This window comes from Cucurbita pepo, unplaced genomic scaffold (genome assembly GCF_002806865.2).
Source record: "Cucurbita pepo subsp. pepo cultivar mu-cu-16 unplaced genomic scaffold, ASM280686v2 Cp4.1_scaffold000599, whole genome shotgun sequence".
In the NCBI taxonomy this organism is placed as follows: Eukaryota; Viridiplantae; Streptophyta; class Magnoliopsida; order Cucurbitales; family Cucurbitaceae; genus Cucurbita; species Cucurbita pepo.
Window position 1 is genome coordinate 1 of NW_019646825.1, and position 18,540 is coordinate 18,540.

The 18,540-nt window shown below is 36.6% G+C and overlaps 3 protein-coding genes across 3 annotated transcripts; 1 reads left to right on the top strand and 2 right to left on the bottom strand.

The window, feature by feature from the left end:
• Window positions 1-2,489: 2,489 nt before the first annotated feature.
• LOC111785620 lies at window positions 2,490-3,172 on the top strand. Its single transcript, XM_023665994.1, has one exon. It carries the CDS (start codon window positions 2,534-2,536, stop codon window positions 3,062-3,064), a length of 531 nt encoding a protein of 176 aa, XP_023521762.1. The 5' UTR covers window positions 2,490-2,533; the 3' UTR covers window positions 3,065-3,172.
• Window positions 3,173-6,610: 3,438 nt separating this feature from the next.
• On the bottom strand, window positions 6,611-10,492 carry LOC111785621 (auxin efflux carrier component 4-like). The gene is made up of 6 exons (XM_023665995.1): window positions 8,954-10,492; window positions 8,585-8,861; window positions 8,402-8,487; window positions 7,453-7,610; window positions 7,294-7,370; window positions 6,611-7,151 (listed from the first exon to the last, which is right to left on the bottom strand). Exons 1-6 carry the CDS (start codon window positions 10,155-10,157, stop codon window positions 7,085-7,087), a joined length of 1,869 nt encoding a protein of 622 aa, XP_023521763.1. The 5' UTR covers window positions 10,158-10,492; the 3' UTR covers window positions 6,611-7,084.
• Window positions 10,493-11,871: 1,379 nt separating this feature from the next.
• On the bottom strand, window positions 11,872-17,918 carry LOC111785619. The gene is made up of 12 exons (XM_023665993.1): window positions 17,751-17,918; window positions 17,538-17,648; window positions 17,223-17,346; window positions 17,013-17,146; window positions 16,764-16,908; window positions 16,039-16,217; window positions 15,048-15,288; window positions 14,384-14,470; window positions 14,090-14,235; window positions 13,784-13,891; window positions 13,570-13,658; window positions 11,872-12,850 (listed from the first exon to the last, which is right to left on the bottom strand). Exons 1-12 carry the CDS (start codon window positions 17,817-17,819, stop codon window positions 12,376-12,378), a joined length of 1,908 nt encoding a protein of 635 aa, XP_023521761.1. The 5' UTR covers window positions 17,820-17,918; the 3' UTR covers window positions 11,872-12,375.
• Window positions 17,919-18,540: the final 622 nt, after the last annotated feature.

The following is an 18,540-nucleotide window of genomic DNA, read 5'->3' on the forward strand; positions in this document are numbered from 1 at the left end:
ACTACCTGCTTCATCTTGCCCCTGAGATTGAAACCCCTAAAGAAAACCCAACAACCCTTTTAAGCTCTAAGCTGCTGCAAACTCGAGGGTTTAGAAACTATCGGGCAGGAACGGCGTGCGGCGGGGCGGAGTACAGTGGGTGGTAGGGTTTAGAAAGGTGAGATACGTTGGTTATGATGTCCGATGACTGGCGCGCGTGCCAAGGCGATGAAAATTATAGAGAAAATTAAATAAAAAAATAGAATGTAGATTTTGATTAAAAAATAAATAAATATATATATACCTAATTAATTTTTTATAATATCTAATTAAAAGTTCTATTTTTTTTTTTTTTTTAAGTTAGACTGTCAGTAAAATGTATTTTTAAAATATTTTTTAATTTTAAAATTTTCATTAACATCTTTTTTTTAAATGTAAAATTTTAAAATTGGGAATAATACTTGTAACCTTTATTAAAAATTAAAAAATAATAATAATCGTTTATTTACCGTTAATAGATTAACTTTTTAATATTAGTTTTGAAAGGTGTATTTTTTTTTTCTTTCCGTACCTTTGACATTTAAGAAAAATTTAAAAATTATTAAGAAACTCTTGAAATCTTCTCGAATATTTTTAAAATACTCGAAATAAGGTATTACGAGAATTGAAAATCATTTTCTATACTAACAATGTGCACTTTCCTTTACTGAATCATACGAATTTCATGATTAAATGTTGTTTGCTTTGAACAATTTTATATTGGTAATCTCCTAAAAGAAATTTATAGAAGGCATGTGACTGACACCGGCTGAAATAACTTATGTTGGTCTATGGGAATATTTCCACTCTTGAAAGTAAGAAGTATGTAACGTAATCATGTCATATAAGAATGTTGGAACCATCAGGTGTCGAATCACTGATATGGATCATTATAGTTACCCTAGTGCATACGATAAGACAATTATTCGAGAAGCTTGTTCATGATTACAGTGGAGAAACATATATCATATTCAAATTCTTTGAATACACAATATTTTCTTGAGACCTAACTACATAAAATGATTCTTTTGACATACAAAATTTTATGGTGTGTGATACTCGACCAACGACGAATATTAATTCTAATATCATATATTATCTAAAATTATGGTTTTTTTTTTTTATAGATTTTTATAATTTATAGTATAATTTTGAAATTTATGTAGGACATTATCCCGACTTAAATTAAACATACATTAACATATCATTTATTGAGTATGGGGCTGTGTATGGATACCCATTAAGTTTCATTGGAATTAAGTACGCAATTAATATCGAATATGATGATAGAATGTATGTAAGAAGCCAGAACTAATTTAAGATCGTTCACTTGTATTTTACGTATGTAACCTTTTAGTCGAGAATATAAATTTAATCGAGACGGGTGGGCCGACCAGTTGCAGAGGGATATAAGTGCAAACCCCAGACAACCAGATGGGTGGAACAGTTGGGCAGCTGAGCTGAGGACTGTGCCTTGCCATTCAATCCATCTCTTGTAGCATTGGTTTTAGCCTTCCTAATATTACACCCATTTACTGCTATTATAAATGCATAAGGTTGTTGCAACTTCCATATTTAATTCCCTTCTTCTACCCCCTTTCATTACCTTACCTGTGTAATGAATAATATAATGGTTTTAATAAATTCCGTTTAATTTGTAGAGCGAAAAATTCCCGTTTAAACAGGAAATAAAGATTGTATTCTCTATCCCGTTATGCACAAAACTAAACAAGGACGAGGATTATATTTTTTTTTTGCTTTCATTTATTCAAGTAAATATGTTGAAGTTGTTGTTTGATGAAAGTCGAACGTTGGCTAATTTAGAAAATGATCATGAGTTTATAATTAAAGAATACTATCTTCATTAGTGTGAGAGTTTTGGAAATCCCAAAGTAAAGCCACCAGAGCTTATGCTCAAAGTGAACAATATCATACTATTGTGGAGAGTCGTGTTCATCTAACATGGTATTAGAGTATTTTTTATTTATATAAAAAAATTTGGTTACGTTGAACCGTAGGGGTAGATGTTTCATTTATAAGAGTTATTATGGATATAAAAGCTTATGGGCGTGACATGAGCTACATTAAAAGTTGGAAGGTCCCCCATATTTCCATGGCTTTTCCTTAACCTACACGTTAAAAATCCATATTTCCAAGAGTTCGAACTCATATGTAACGATTGGAGAGGGGAATGAGCGCGAACGAGGACACTGGCTCTGAAGAGAAGGTGAATTGTGAGATCCCACGTCAGTTAGAGAGGGAGAACAAAACTTTTCTTATAAGTGTATGGAAATCTCTATATAGCAGACGCGTTTTAAAAGGAGGAGAGCCGGAAAGAAAAAAACCCAAAAAGATGACTCGGGTCATAAATGATCGGGTAGAATTTAAAGAGAGTGAATGGCATAATAGGTAATTTGGTGAAAATAGAATCCGAAATAGAAAAGAAAGAAAGCTATATTAATAAGGGGTACCCACCACCATTCCAACACCAAAAAGGAGGAGAAAGTAGTGAAGTATGAGTCTAATCACAGAAGAGGTGAAAGGCAAGGCCGACGAGGTGTACTATGGCGACAAGGTGTCACAGGAGAAGACAAGGCTTCTACTGAAAGAGGTGGGGCTTCCCAATGGGCTTTTGCCATTGAAGGACATAATAGAGTGTGGGTACGTCAAGGAGAGTGGGTTCGTTTGGATGAAGCAAAAGAAGGCCATAACCCACAAGTTCCACAAGATTGGGAAGCAAGTCACCTATGCCAAAGAGGTCACTGCCAATGTGGAGAAGAATAGGGTCAAGAATTTGACTGGTGTTAAGGCCAAGGAGGTTTTGATTTGGCTCACTTTGTCCGAGATCTATGTTGACGACCCGCCCACCGGGAATATTACCTTCCAGATCCCGGCTGGGCTGTCCCGGGCTTACCCGGTCGACGCGTTCGAAATTGAGGAGGAGGCAGAGACGGAGACGAAGAAGAAGGACGTGAAAGAGGAGGAGGAGGTGAAGAAGGAGGTAAGTAATGGAGGGAGTGTGGTGGTGAATGTGAAGGAGGTTTGAGATTGTTTGTTGTAGGGTTCATCATGTGCTAGGATTGAGATTAACTTTTGTTGAGCCCTTGTGATAATAATTAATATCATATTATAAGTTTTTATTTTTCTCGATCCTAATCTTTTTCCCGAACTTCCCTATACTTCGAAAGCGTAAGTGGTCGAAATGTGCAATGAGCTAGAACCATATCAAATTGGGCTTAGTCATGACTAATTGAGATAGATAGGTCGGGTTGAATTAAGCAAAATCAACCCAACCAAACATAAATAGGTCGAGTTGAACTGATGGAGACCTAATCCTTTTGCATGTATCTTCTTCCTCAACTTCTTTTCGACGAGATTAATTAATACATGTGAAGAAATTTCAAGACGTTAATACATGTGAAGAAAAACCAACAATAAATCGAAAAAATATGAGCTCAGGTTTTCTCCACACTTTCGCTCGATTACAGTAGACATATTATTGGTGTTCTCGGTACCTTATAGATAATATTTTTCTCAATGGTTTCAAATATATAATAAATAATTTAAAATAATAATGTAATTAATGAAAATGGGCCTTGAAATCATTGGGCTAATTTATGCGAGGTTATATACATTTGGGTCATGGGGTCATGGGTTCAAATCCTTCCCATGCACATATTTTGACAATTAATATTTTTTAGAAATATTCTTTAAATTTAGTTAATGTGGTTTTTTTTTAAGGTTTGAGCGGGTAAGGGTAATTTACGCTTTTGACCTTCGAGTTTAGAAACTCACCTGTTAATAAATCGTGTTATAATATACGGTCTATTAAACTTGAAATACATGACTACCACATCCCATGATTCCTAATGTTAGGTTTTGAACAATCGAGTTCCATTTTAGCTTGCTTCCAGTTACTTCACTCAACAAGTTTTACCACCACAATAATTGGCACAAAGCGACCTTTGTTGCCATGAGCTCAACTTCACAGAAAGACAGTGCTACAGCTTAGCTAGTTGCTTTTGAGATTGCCAACTGATCAAATCGAAAGTAAAAAAAAAAAGTTGAAGAACGACTCGTATCTAATGAAGAGGTATGATGCATGTAACCGGATCCGTACATGGTACAGTGTAATGGTTAAATGGGAAAGAGAATGGGTTGTTGGAAGGTATTATTGCAATGAAAGGGAAAGGCCACAATTATTGGGTTGGCTCTCGTGTGGTGTGGCTCTGCCCATATTGGGTCATGTGGGAAAGTAGCAAAGGACTGAGACATCAGAATTAAAGGCCAAATCATATCAAATTGTAGGGTACCCTTTTTATACCATACAATGACGTGGTTCGATCAATCTAAACAAAACTATATTTGTCGGTCAATTCCTACTTCTTGGGTCGAGAGTACATACTAAAATCAGTCGAACTGCTCTTTCCATTTGAGAGAGTTGTTCTAACTTTAGTACACGCTTGAATCCAATGTCATTTCATTATCTACACATTCAGTGAACAGGGTACGTGCCATATTTAGGATATAAATGAATGAACGAACGGGTATAACAATTAGAACAAATGGAAGTCGAGTTGGAGCAGTTTGGATCGAGATGAACGAAAAGAATGGTTATCGTGTGCGTTGAAAAGGGATGAATAGTGATAGAAAAAAGGTTAGAAAAGAAGAATTGATTGTGCAGCGTTCATGTATGGTCCTAAAAATAAAACCCTTCTTCATTATTGCTATTTAATTTCTTCTACCACTTGCTCTGCTATTATTTTAATATTATAAATTCAATTCATGTACTATTTTTTTTTAAAAAATATGTAATATTTTTTAAAATAATTAAAATTATTTTAGAAGAGTTTTTCATGAATATATTTTTAAGTTAAAACCTATTTTTTAAATTATTTAAAAATTTTAAACGTATTTTTTAAACAAAATATTAACGGAGAAATTTAGAGGGAAAGACTGCGAGTCAAACCTATGGGACAAAACGCACGCTTCTGGTCCCAGCCAGCCATTTATTTATTTTATTATTATTATTATTATTATTATTTTAAAATTTTTAATTTTTAATTTTTAATTTTTTTTTTATGTTATGTCGAAATCCCATTATTTCATATGTTATGAATTTTAAGGGACCTAATTTCGGGCTATCATTAAAGCCTCTTCAACAATCCAAATTTTCAATGTTATTTTAAATTATTAATGTTTATTTTTATAAAATGATTTTAGAATTATTAAATTACCAAAAAGGACACTACTTTTGGAAAAAATAAGAAATAAGTTAATAATTCTTGGACTATTTTTTATTTTTTTAATAAAAAATATTTATTTATAATAATTACAAAGTTTACGAATATTTAAGTCTATAGCAAATTTTAGGATAAAATATATTTAAATGATTTATCGTAACAGTCTTACTTTTAGAAAGAGGTCAAAAAGTCAGCATATGGGAGAATTCATGAACCTAACCATTTGTGTAGTTGGCTAACTACGAGACACATTGACAAATAATTGAATAAGAATTAAATGAGATATGTCTAATAGCTGGATCGTTTTCATAGTTAGTCAAGAGGTTTAAGAATCGTGAACGAAATATTATTTCAAATATCGATCGCATTAACTACTTTGATCTAAACTTAGAGAAACAACCGGGTATTTTCTAAGATTGGATACACATTATCATAAGACAAACCATATGGTAAACAAAAAAAATGAAAAGAATAACATTTGTGTCCACTAACCTATGAATAAGAAAGATGCAAAAATAAAGATGTTATGGAAGGTCCCATCAAATTACCAAACAACTTGGCTTTGGTTGAAGAAATTATACAAGTCTAAGTTCCTTTATAAAAGTGAAAAAGCTAAGCTAAAAAAGTAGAACCTCCTTTCTTTGGTTAGATTTGGGTGTTTCTGGGTGTTCCGTGAATTGTTGCGATGTTTGTATATACCTAAAACTAAGGGATTTTATATGTACGAAAACTTTACATAATTGTAGTACTTATTTACTTTTGGGTATGAGAATAACATTGGAACTCATGATACGATCTCGTGGCAGTTATCTATGTGTGTGCATCCAAATTATACCATCTCTTCGTGATATGGTCTTATGGCTATAAGCTCTTAGTACATGAGAGACGATTTTAGGTCCTTCAACTTTGCAATACTTTTCACTAAGTATGCATATCTAACCCAACATACCAGTGAAATTGTTTACTTAGTATTTCTAATACTCATAGTTTTCAAAATATTTTTAGATAAGGTCGAGAAGGCGTGCAAAGGTCGTGACAAGGAGGGATTATTAGCTACCGGGGGAGCCTCACTCTTGATGTTCATCCATAGGGTGGGTGAATATACCAAAATTTTACATCCACTAAATTAGGAACTAAACATATTTTGTATTTGTTTTGAAGTGGAATGTTGGTTGTTTTGAATTAGTGGTTGGATAAGGAGTAGTTTGCTTTAAAAGATGCCTTTGTTCTCTCATCTTTTTTATCTTTTCCACACTGTATTGATGCTGAAAGTACACATTATCATCTTCTTATCTTCTTTATCTTTACAAAAAAGTTCCTTTCTGTAAATCTACAAAAACAAAGCAGAAGAGAGCAAGACGACAAGGCTTCATATAATTGCACAACCGATCATATTCAAACCACAACAATGGTTGACTACAACAACATCTTCACCCTGCCTCCTTTGTGTTCTCTTCATTATTTGCAATACCCATTTCACAAAATGGTCATCAAAGTTAGTCAAATTTGTCCTCTTCTTCATACACCACAACAACAACAACAACATTGAAATTAACAACCTTTTTCATGCAAAATCGAAAAGGATTGAGAACCACTTCCCTTGATTTCCTCATCAATGTTTCCCATTTCTCCCTCTCTCTTGTCTTTTCAAAATTTCAACCCTTTTTCTTCTTCTAGTAGAGTATGCTTTTGTACTAATCTCCCCCCAACCCCCCAAATATTAGGAACTTCTTTGACAATTGAATTGTGTTGAATCAAACCTTGTGGGGGGTGATGTTCTAGCGTTTTTTTGCTTGTGTTTCTGGCAATGGCGCGCCGAGGTTTTACAAGCCGAGAAGAATGTAGTAAATGAGAGTGATTGGAAGTGCTATTAACATCCCGAATATGACTCTACACGCACCCAACAACGAGTAAAGATTGATATTAGTTAGGAAGGAAACAGCATCACAACAAATCAGACACAGAATCTCACTTTGTTAACATGTCAAGTCAAGTTAAAGTAAGTATTCGGTTGAATTTGTGAGAAACTTACGCGGTGTTGAGGATGGCAGGATGAACGTTGTACTCTTTAGCAAAAACAAAGGGAACAATGCCTTGGGGTAATGCAGCCTGCAAAGATCATATCAGATCAACATAGTTGGAGTCACTTGCTATAAGTTTCGTTAATGGTGAAACGGACAGTTCGAGTAACCTGAACAATGGCGACGCGGAGGAGATTGCCGTGCAGGCCGATAGCAGCCGAAGCAGCTGCCATCACAGCCGGGCCAGTGAGGAACCTCACTGCCATGGCAAAAGCAGCAACGGAGTTTCCACAAGCTATTAGTTTCGGTTGTAAAGCCATGAATATACCTTTGGAAGGGAAACAAAAACCAGAGAGAGAGAGAAGAGTCATTTGGACCATAAAAAGATGAATTTAATGAGAATCATTTCACAATGTAAAGGGGACGGCAGAAGAGTCAACAACAAATGTGACCATATGAAACTTAAACCACCAGAGACACTGACGAGTGGACCCACATGTTGGGTGGTAGAGATCCATTTGTAGTGAAGAGGATAAATATTTATGGATTTGGTTCGTGACAGAGAATGTGAGAAGCAAATGGATGGTTCCTAGTTGGTGTTGGCAGTAAGGACCAAGCCATAATTTCAGACATAGACAACAACAACAACCTAATATCTGCCTAATTTAATCTAACAAATCACCGTTGCTAACCGGAAAATTTGAAAAACTCCCCACAAAAAATGTACCCTTATCTGTTAATGATCCCAACCCCACTACTATTAGATACTAGTTTTTACGCTCTTATAAGTAATGTTTAGTTCCCCTCTCCAACTGATGTGGGATCTCACAATCCACCCCACCCCCTTGGGCGTCCAACGTCCTCACTGGCACGCCTCACGATAATTGGCTTTGATACTATTTGTAACAGTTCAAGTCCACGGCTAGTAGATATTGTCCTCTCTAGGCTTTTCTTTCCAGAGTTTCCCTTGAGGTTTTAAAACACATTTACAACGGACGTGGGATCACTTTTCCAAATCTGAAAACTAAAAACCCAGAACTCTATCAAGCAACCAGAGATGAACACGTTTGCAGGCATACAAAAGCCAATAGAAACTTGTAGGAGATAGATTTGACTCACCTAAGCTGAACATAGCCATTCCAAGCCCAGCATCAGAGAGTATGGAGATTGATTGCGCTACTATTTTAGGCATAGACACATGCCAGCTGCAAATGAACACACAAAAAATGATTCAAACTTGAGGGCTAACAGAGAAAACAAGAGAACATCCAAATCAATGGCTTCAAAGTTTAAACACAGTACCGAAAGGCAATAAGAGCCCAAGCAAGGCCAACGAGACTTGAATATGTGTTCGGATTTCTAATAAGCTTTCGCCACACCATGATTAAGATCAAACGTGTCATAACGCTCGTCGGAGGCATTTGTTTCGCCGCCCCACTCTCCGGAGCTGTGGCGGGGGCGCTGCCGCCTGAGCCCAGCTTGAGAAGTCCAATAGGACCCTTTTCTTCTTTCTCATCGTCTACCTCAACTCTCCCTTGAAAATTCAACTCCTCCCCTCTGAACCCCTCACTTTCAGCAACTAATTAATCATGATCACAACAATAGTTTATCGTTAAATGCATTGAAATAAGCTTTGTGATTATTGGGTTTTTGTGTTCTTTGTGATTCTACCTTTCTTCTCCCCATTCTGCGGGTGATCGGCGATGAACATCCTGATTTCCTTGGCGTTCTGATCGGAGCGTCCTGTTTGTTCAGTAGCTCCTAAATCGGACCCGCCGAATACATGAAGACCGTCAGTTTCTGAAACTGGCGAAGCGCTTGAACTCCATACGAACATGTGAAGCTCCTTAGCATCATGGCTGGCTTTACTCGTCGGACCGCCGTTCTGTGGCAGCGGCTGCTGGGGTGGCTGTGTTTTAACGCTTTTTGTAAACTCTGGATTCGGCGCCGGATAGAAACCGAACCTCGGAGAATTCGCCGTCGGAACAGCAGAACTCTCCTCAAAATTCGACGGCCGAGGCGTCGGACCTCTCGACGATTGAACGGAATACAATTCCGGTTGGCCAAAATTCGAGTGCCGTCCTTGATATCCCATCAGAGAGTAGAAATCCGAGTGGTTAAAATTCGAACCTCGTGGCGTAGGGTTTCTCGAAGAACTTAAACTGTAAATCTCCGCTCCAGTGAGATTCGACGGCCGAGGCGTCAACGCCGGAAGTGAACAAGGCCCTAACGACCGCCGTGAAGCGTTAGATTTCCTCACAGTGACATGAAGCTTGCCGTCGTTGCCAATTTCAGCGTCGGTCTCAAGAAAATCCCTCCCATCCAAGGAAACCACATCGGAATCGACCTTGAAGGACACAATGGAGGCCGCAGTTTCAGGAAATTGCTCCATAATAAGAATCTTCGCTCCACGATACTCAAACAGAAAAAGCAGAAGCGTGTACCAGATAATGCACTGCATAACAACAACTTGAACCATCAAACTCCCAGAGTTACCTCCATACATAGCCTGTAGCAGAGGAATCCCCATGACGAGAGTATTCGGCAGAGTTGAAAGCGAGAAGATGGTAATCATCCACTCCATACTCCCATTTTTAGTAAAATTCGCCCAAATCGTAAGGGCAACGAGCATAATAATCTTCTGCAGAGTATCAGCAGCAATGAACCGAAAGTTCATAGCATAAGGATCATTATTAGAGATGAAATGGAAGGAAAGCAAGGGTACGGCAAAGATGGCAACAAAGCGGTTGATACCGGAGCACTGATCCGGCGAGAAGATCCTCCACCAACGAACAGAGCCGTAAGCCAAAATCATGGCCACGTACAGAGGAATCACCGCCGTCAGGACAGTGTAGAGGTCCTTCCCGGTGATCATCTCCGGCGAGACAAAAAACAAAAAACAACGAATGGGAGCTTCTGTAGAAGCTAGAAATTGAAGAGATTGAAAACTCGATTGATGATAGAGGGCAGATTTGAGAAGATTAGGGGAAGAAGAAAACCGTTGGATAACGAACCGTAGAGAGAGAGAGAGAGAGAGAGAGAGAGAATTATTTGGATGGTTGCAGAGGTGCTAATTACAGAGTGGAAACTGGGTTCCACTGTGATTAGGCTTTAGAGAGAGAAAATTTGGTGATTTGTGGAGGGAGAGAGGGAAGATGGAAGAATATATATTTATAGAGCAGAGCAGAGCATAGCATAGCAGAGCAAAAGGAGATAGATTGGGAAGGATACTGTGGCTGAGAAGTGAGCTGTGGTGGGTTTTGGGTTCTTTCTTTTACGACTTTTTTGGGCTTTTCTTTTAGGGAGGGGACCATTCCCTACACAATTGGGACACTCCCCCTTTAACTAACCATACCATGTGCTTCTCTTCACTCTTAACTCAACCCTTGGGTTAACTTTTAACTCACCTTTCCCACTACCACCCTCCAATAGTAAAAATAAAAAAGATTTTAATATAAATAATATAATATATTTTTACTATTGATTCCGAAACTAATAATATTAATTAATTGAATATCTGTACCAATTCCCACAAACATCATTGGTTAAATGATATGGTATAACATGACATGTAATCGTACATAATCATAACTTATAATTCACGTAATATTGACGTTCATAATCATGTATAATTATTTGTCTCAATAACTCATGTTTATTGTTAGAGAGTATACGTGCATGAACATAAGTTCATGACTGATTATTGTTATACCATATATTAATAAATTTATTACAACAGACTTCATAGCTGCGTGAAGAAATTGTGGCTGTGTGGGCGTTACCAAAGAGAGGGCGGGAACAATTTGACTTCCTTTTATCTCTATATACTCTATATATTTTTTTCACCACCCCTTGGATTCACCTTACAACCTAACAAATTTTGTTTACACATAAACAACATTTAAATTTAAAAGCATAGCTTAGAGTATAAAACATCAATTATCATTTTAAAATTCCATGGTTCTAATATCTATCCCTTCAATTTAAACTTTTAAAAGAAAAAACTTAGATTTCAAAAGTTTAAATCATTAAGCGAATTTATATATTAAAAAGAATTATTTTTAAATTCTTTGTCCCATAAAGTTAACATTTTAAACGACAACATCCGTAAGCTTTTTCTAAATCGTTATCAGTCAAAATATGGAATATAACTTTGCCATCTATTATATTCAACTAATTTTGAAGTTTCTATCTTCGAATCTCCCTCCAAATGTAGAGAATTAATCTATACCATTAACTTTGTCAATATCATATTTTCACTTATCTAAAATCGACTTTCCATATAACCTTTAAATAAGAGTTAATGTGGTAGACATTAAAAAAAACTAAAACACATTAAAATAAATGGACACAACTTTGAAAGACAGTCCAGAAAAATCTGTTGAACAAACTTGTAATTTAACTCGACAAGACTTGCAATTTAATCCCAAAAGAGGGAGAAAGAGCATGCTTGCTGAATAGCAAGGCAAGGTTATTTGTCCTAAATAGCACTATCCATATTAAATAGTAATTAAAAATGACAATTTACTTCCACTTTCAGCCACAACATTTATCAGGAAGTTATGAAAGTCATTATTATAACCTGAATCTTGCACGAAACCTCAACAAATACCGACTCTGGTTTCCATTATGGATTTGAGTAGAACATGCACATTAATCATATTTCAGTCAAGCACTCAGCCCTATCCATCCTATCCAAACCAGTAAAAAGAAATAACACATATATACACCCATCAAAGGCAATACTTCAATTAACTACTACTAGGAATTTGAAATCTATTCTCACAAGTTAGTAGCTATCCTACTAAAAATTTAGAACTATTTATTTTCTAAAAAAATTAGTAGAACTCTTTCACTCTTTCTCTATTCCACTATCCTAGTTGTAAAATATATATATATAGGTGGTCACTAAGAGATATTCATTCACTAGTGTCTAGTGAGTAGGTAAGTATTAAAAAAAGAAAGAATCTCCCTTTTTTCACGTCCTTTCTGTGTTCCTCTTTCTTACTTGTGAAAAATTTAATAGTGGTCAACATCAGATAACTCTAAGACACTCTCCATAAAAAAGAAAAGTATTTTGGGGGTAGGGGTGGTCATGTACGTTTTCTTTTGAGTTTGTTGAAATTTGGTTTCATTAGTTGAGTTTGAGTACCTGTGAAGCCTTGGTCTCGGGCCAGAACTGGCACCAATGGGATTGGTGGCTTCTTCGTTGGACTATTTGGATCAACCAAGTCAATGCTGATGGTATTAGGAGATGTAGCCTTAGTTCTCTGTCTTGGTATCTCAAGTCTCTCTAAAATCCTTGACGTTTTCACAGCCAATTGTTTGTTGCCATCGGGTGGCGAGAGAGAAAGTCGATCCAGCTTGTCTTTGGAGACATAAACTGGACATGTTTCAGGGAATTCATGGGTAACTAGCTGCTCCCAAGTTTCAGCAACTCCAGCTTCTATGCAGTCCATTGCGGTTACAATTTCAACGTCTTTTACAGAGTTCACAATCCCTTTCAAATAATCTGGGCCGTTTGATTCATTGCCGTAGGTTCCCTCTTCTGACCTAGGAGTTAATGACCTGGCATATAACACCAAGAAAAATCTATTTTTCAGCTCTACTACTCATCATTATAACAAAAATTTCAAGAAGTAAATTAAGGGCTACGCAATTGGGAGATACAGAATGTGGTCAATACATTATTGTTTCTGAAATGTGATGGCGTATCAAGTTTGATAAGAAAACCCGACAAATTGCCTTGAAATGTGGGACGTGGCACAGAAATGTGACACATATTATTGAAAGCTACAGTGTTGTACGTTATCTTTGTCTCTAGGAAATTATTTGACATTAATTAGATTTCAGAGAGGAGAATAATCGAAGTCCGAGAAGCTCAAACGTTCTTTGATTAGAAAACCAAGATGGATTAGATTTCGTTTGACTCTGACAGCAGCTTTGTTTCAGTGCTGCATCGCCGGTCCAAAAAGTAGAGCCAGCGAGGGTATTATATTCAGAATTTGTTTCTAGTTTTGTAATTTAATTCCAAAACCCTTTTGAAATCTTTTCCAAATTTTGGAAACTAAAAGAAATAATGTTTACGTTTTCAACATTTGACAACAATTTCAAAAACTACTTCTAACGATTGGAAAACTAAATAAAGAAAACTGTGTTCCAAATAGTCTTCATTAGTTTAATTTTGAAAAAAGAAAAATTAGAATGTAATTAAAAAATCCATTACCACCTTGGCTAATGTAAGAGAGCTATAATATAATATACACGAGGGAGGAGAGGATTACTACCTGAACTCCAAACTTTCTTTCACAAGAACGTTCAACTTTTGGTGGAGGCCTCTTTCATGCATCAACGGATTGTAGTCTTTTAGTTCAACCTAAAGATGAAAGAAGGTACTTTTAATCCCCACGAAGAAATAATTTGAGAGAATACCATAATTGCATCTTGCATATTTCTCAGATTGTATAATAATGCACCTAAAAATGTTTAGACAAATTCAACCTTCTCCAACGAGACAAGAATGGAGCTTTGGATCTCCTGGCAAACATGAGCCGTAATCAAAGTCTTGATGTCTGGTACATAGAGAACTTCCTCAGAGCCAGCAAGACGCTGCAATTTTCCCTTAATAATTCAGAGATGAATTGACAAGAAAGCTTAACCAAATTGTGTTTTGCACTCTTGTTAGTTGATCAAAAGGAATAGATTCTAAATCAAAATGATAAAACTTAAAATCATTGGTGAAGACAGTAATCATTATATAAAGAACAGTAAACACTCCATATGTCAAAAGAGAGATTCGATTATTACCCTAAGAAACATTGATCCATTTTGTGATGGCTGTAGAATATAATAGCAAGGGAAAGTAGATTCATTTAAGGTCTCCATATTCCAATTTGATAGGCAAACCAAACCCTGATCTAGTGAGTGGAGAGCACCACAAAGTCCACGAAAAGCTACCAAATAAATAAAGGAATAAAGAAGTAATAATATATATATCAGTGTCATCTGAAACCAGAGGCAAAGGGATGATAAGGGGATGTTATATAAAGTATATGAAGGAAAAGCACATTGAAAAAATTAAATGGAGGTTGTCCTATGCACCTAAAGCGTTCAACTCAAACTCATCGTTTCCTGCTGAAGAAGATTCTGATGATGGAACCACAACATAGGAGGCTCCCATAATAACACCTACATCAAACTGTCAAAACTTAGAAAAGTGATTCCATAAAGTGTTTGTTGACTACTACTTCTTGATGACAGAAATTGAAGGTTGGGAAGAAAATCAAAGATGACCACCAGCCTTTAGTGTACGAGTAATCATTAACATATGATATTTTATGATTTATGTCATGATCTGGGTTAGTCAGAAAAGTCATAAGCCCATAACCTGAAAGTCAACCTCAAGGGAAACGAGAGTAGGGTTTTTATTATTATAAAAATAAAAGTAGGTAAGATAACAATTATTAATGATACTTTACATAATGGTTATAGGTAACAGGGTCTAACTTTGGTTTGAAAAATTATTTTGGAAGAGCATAGATGTACGAAGCAAACGTGAGCAGTCAGCAGAGAAAGACGAGTAGTAATTGAGCTCAGGATTTTTCCATGTACGACTTGGGTAGTGGAGCACCAGAACAGGAAAGTATCAGACATACAAAATTCAGCATACATTCCCTGATATTTCAGGGAAAATTCCCACACAGTAAACATGTCAATATAGAAGGCAAATGGGAGGGAAATTGACAGAGCTTCAGAACCAACTTACTTTCGCATAAGGTTCCCAAGTTGGTTCGTTGTATGATGTCAAATTTAATTTGTGAAGAATTTAGTTGAGACTTGGTAAGACACTGAGACGACGGCAGAAACAGGATTGATTTCTCCCCAACTTTCGTTGTGTTTTTCATTACGTCAGAGGTTTCCAAAAAATCCCCGCTGATTGCACAGGAAGATTCCTTCATCTCTTTTCTTCCGTAGACTTCTAATGGCATACCATGACATCTGCATGTCTACAACATTTTCAGTAACAGTTAAAATTCTTACCCACAGCCTAAGAATGCAGAATAAAGCTACCAAAGCATTCAATATGATATTTGATACTTTTCTCTAGTCCTACTTAGGAGGATATGAAGTCTATAATTGAACTCCCAGATATGGACATGATTATACCATTTTAGTTGGCAACATTTCCAAAAAAAAAATGGTTCAATTTCAAGCTATTTCTTTTCATTAGAAATTTCAGCATCCTGACAGAACTAAAATGACATTCAAATATGAAAGGTAAAGAACTACAGGATAAACCAAATATTTCGAGGTACTTGAATCCTACCCTCTTGAGAACTCTGCTGCCAAGCAAAAATGAAAATAAATCCATGAATGCTCCAAACTATTGAGCTCGATTAGCCATTTACTTTCAATTGAAGAAATTGAGTGAGCTTGTCAGCAAATATGAGAAAATACAACTCTTTTATTTTAAACCCTCTCCGGAACTAATTTGAAGTGTCTACTCATCCTTGCCTATGATGTAACATGGCTCACTTTCACAATTACATACTAAGTTTCGGAGACTAGATTGTCCCAAATTTGAAAGAACCTCGATGAAATAAAATCATTAGTTCAATGGAATTATCATGGTCAAATGTGTTTTTTAGTCCAAATTTATTTTCCCATCAGAATGTGCAGAAGTGGTTACTCTACTATTAGGTTGCGTGACAGGAAAATTTACACAAATAATCAATAATCTGATTGAAAGAATATACCTGACAAGGGGGAAACCCATCAATCATCTGCGTGACAGTCATATACAAGTTGCAGGTTATCTGGTTCGTGGAATAAATGAGGTTTCCTTTGAAATCAAAGCAAGCTATTAATGGTTCTTTCATATCATCCTTGAGGTCGTGCAACCATTGTCTCACAAGGCTTTGAAATACTCTGACATCTGCAAATTTGTAAAATATTTTAAACATTAGCTCAATCCACTGCCAATAGATAACTACGATGAACTACGTATAGGAAAATTTAGAAGATTGCAATTTGTGGTGTGAAGGTACCTAAAGAGGTGAAAAAATGAATCCAGAACTATAGTAAACAATTATGGTTAAACAGACCGATAGACAATTGAGGAAGAATGATTTCTTAATGAAGACTAACTTATAGACCAAGAGGACTGATGCTGATATGCATTAGCCACCCCCAATGTTCAATGGAGTAATGTCCTTTATACAATTTCCCCATTATCAAGATGCAACGACTTCCATTTTTTACATTGGATCAGAAAAGGTTGAAAATTTTCCACTTGTAAATGAACAAGATATGCATCAACTATTAAGAATTTGTGGAATTGTTATTTCTTACGAGTTAAAAGTAATCACGTGATAGATCACCACAGTACTCAACGCCCACAGAGTTGGGAAATCTCATAAGTTCTCAGAACTTTCTTTTCACAAAATATGAGTAGGAGAGTAAACCATTGTTCTACGTCTACCTGGAAGGTATAATTCAAGAGAGCAGCCATCAATGTCAGAAATGCGTCTAATTAGCCCGTTAGCATCCTCTTCAATGAAATTGAGATGGCTCGATTTTTGCTTAAAGATGACAAACTCAACTGAAACACGCATGTTAGCCGCCTCCTGAGGAAAATAAAAACACAATCCAAAAGAAAAAACCCTTAGACTTATCATCCAAATTGAAGATGAACCAAAATCTTAGCAGTTCAGCTAAATAAATGGCCAACCATAAGTGTCTTTTCCAGGTGGGAATCCAAATCATAGTGTGCATATGCGCTTAGTACAATCACTTTCCTCTTCACATTTTCACCTCCCCATGAGTATAGAACTTGATCACTTAAAACAGCCGACAATTTCACATCTATCAGGTAGCAGCCAAATTCAATTCAATAAATATTCAACAGAAATGCCAGTAAAGTAGTTATTACGGGAGATACCGCGGCCATAGACGGTTACGTAGTCATTAATTTGGGGAATAAAGGCATCGGTTGGCAAATTCTCTACAGCGCGGTGGAAGTCACGGAGACTAAAACTTCTATTAGGAGTGTAAGCAACCTCCAACTGTTTAATTCAGTAATGGATACACATAACCACAAACGAGCAATTTCAACTTCAAATTCGATTAGCCAAACAATTCAGAAAAGAGTAAAGTAACGAAATCTATCAGGATAAAAATTTCAAACGCCTATGTTCTAATAGCGCCTGCCTATATCTATGCGTGAGCGTGAGTGAAAGTTTTTGCATATCCATACAAGAGCATCATCAGGACCAGAGGACGCATTCTTGAAGACGTAACACAATCCGATCCTACCAGCCGATGACGATGATGATATAGCATAAAGATTGGCAAGCTGCAACAAGGACTAACAGAAACAGATGAACACAATACACAATCGTGAGATTCGTCAGTCGGAGATAGAACGAAAATGAAAGCTTATACAAATTTGAATCCAAACTGGCCTTACATCCGTTAAGCCGCTGAGGATGGGAGGAGGCAAGGTTCTCAAATCTAGCAGAAAACACAGCAGCGCCATTTCAGGCTCGCGAATTCGTTTTCACTTTGCTTACAGTTGCCACTGATTTGGCGCGAAAATTGTTCAGTACAGAGACGAGCTTAAACGAGAACGATTCTGTACCCGGTCCTGGCGCTCTGTTTCTTAACCCGCTCTAGGCCCATTGGACTTTATACGTGTGAGCAATATTGGTAGAGATTAATAATTTTATAAATTTTGTTTTTAAATTTTAAATTAATTTTGAGACTCACATTTTGTAATTGTTAAATCATACAAAAGTTTGTCTGATGTCCCGTGTTGGTGGGGGAGGAGAACAAACCACCATTTAATTTACAAGGGTGTGGAAACCTTCCCCTAGCAGACACGTTTTAAAACTTTGAGGGAAAACCCGAAAGGAAAAGCCCAAATAAGACAGTATCTCCTAGCGGTGGATTTAGGCCGTTACAAATGGTATTAGATCCAGACATCAGACGATGTGCCAGCCTTCTCACTGTTCCTCGAAGGGGGGTAGACGCCGATGTGCCAGCCTTCCCACTATTCCCCGAAAGGGGGTAGACACAGGNATTGTGATGTCCCACATTGGTTGGGAAGAGAACAAACCACCATTTATAAGGGTGTGAAAACCTTCCATAGCAGACGCGTTTTAAAGCCCAAAGAAGACAGCACAATATTGGCTAGCAGTGGATGTAGGGCGTTATAGATTCCATTATCATTAAAAACTTTTATTTTTACTTTTAATTTT

What these genes read in the sequence shown, in the direction of transcription:
- LOC111785620 (XM_023665994.1), top strand. Translation starts at nt 2,534, where the DNA reads ATGAGTCTAATCACAGAAGAGGTGAAAGGCAAGGCCGACGAGGTGTAC.
- LOC111785621 (XM_023665995.1), bottom strand. Translation starts at nt 10,157, where the DNA reads ATGATCACCGGGAAGGACCTCTACACTGTCCTGACGGCGGTGATTCCT. An exon ending in TGGGCTCTTATTGCCTTTCG is followed by an intron (nt 8,488 to 8,584) that starts GTACTGTGTTTA and finishes GTTCATTTGCAG; the next exon opens with CTGGCATGTGTCTATGCCTA. An exon ending in TCCGCGTCGCCATTGTTCAG is followed by an intron (nt 7,371 to 7,452) that starts GTTACTCGAACT and finishes TGATCTTTGCAG; the next exon opens with GCTGCATTACCCCAAGGCAT.
- LOC111785619 (XM_023665993.1), bottom strand. Translation starts at nt 17,819, where the DNA reads ATGGCGCTGCTGTGTTTTCTGCTAGATTTGAGAACCTTGCCTCCTCCC. An exon ending in CGTAACCGTCTATGGCCGCG is followed by an intron (nt 17,147 to 17,222) that starts GTATCTCCCGTA and finishes GCTACCTGATAG; the next exon opens with ATGTGAAATTGTCGGCTGTT. An exon ending in ATGGATCAATGTTTCTTAGG is followed by an intron (nt 13,892 to 14,089) that starts GTAATAATCGAA and finishes GGAAAATTGCAG; the next exon opens with CGTCTTGCTGGCTCTGAGGA.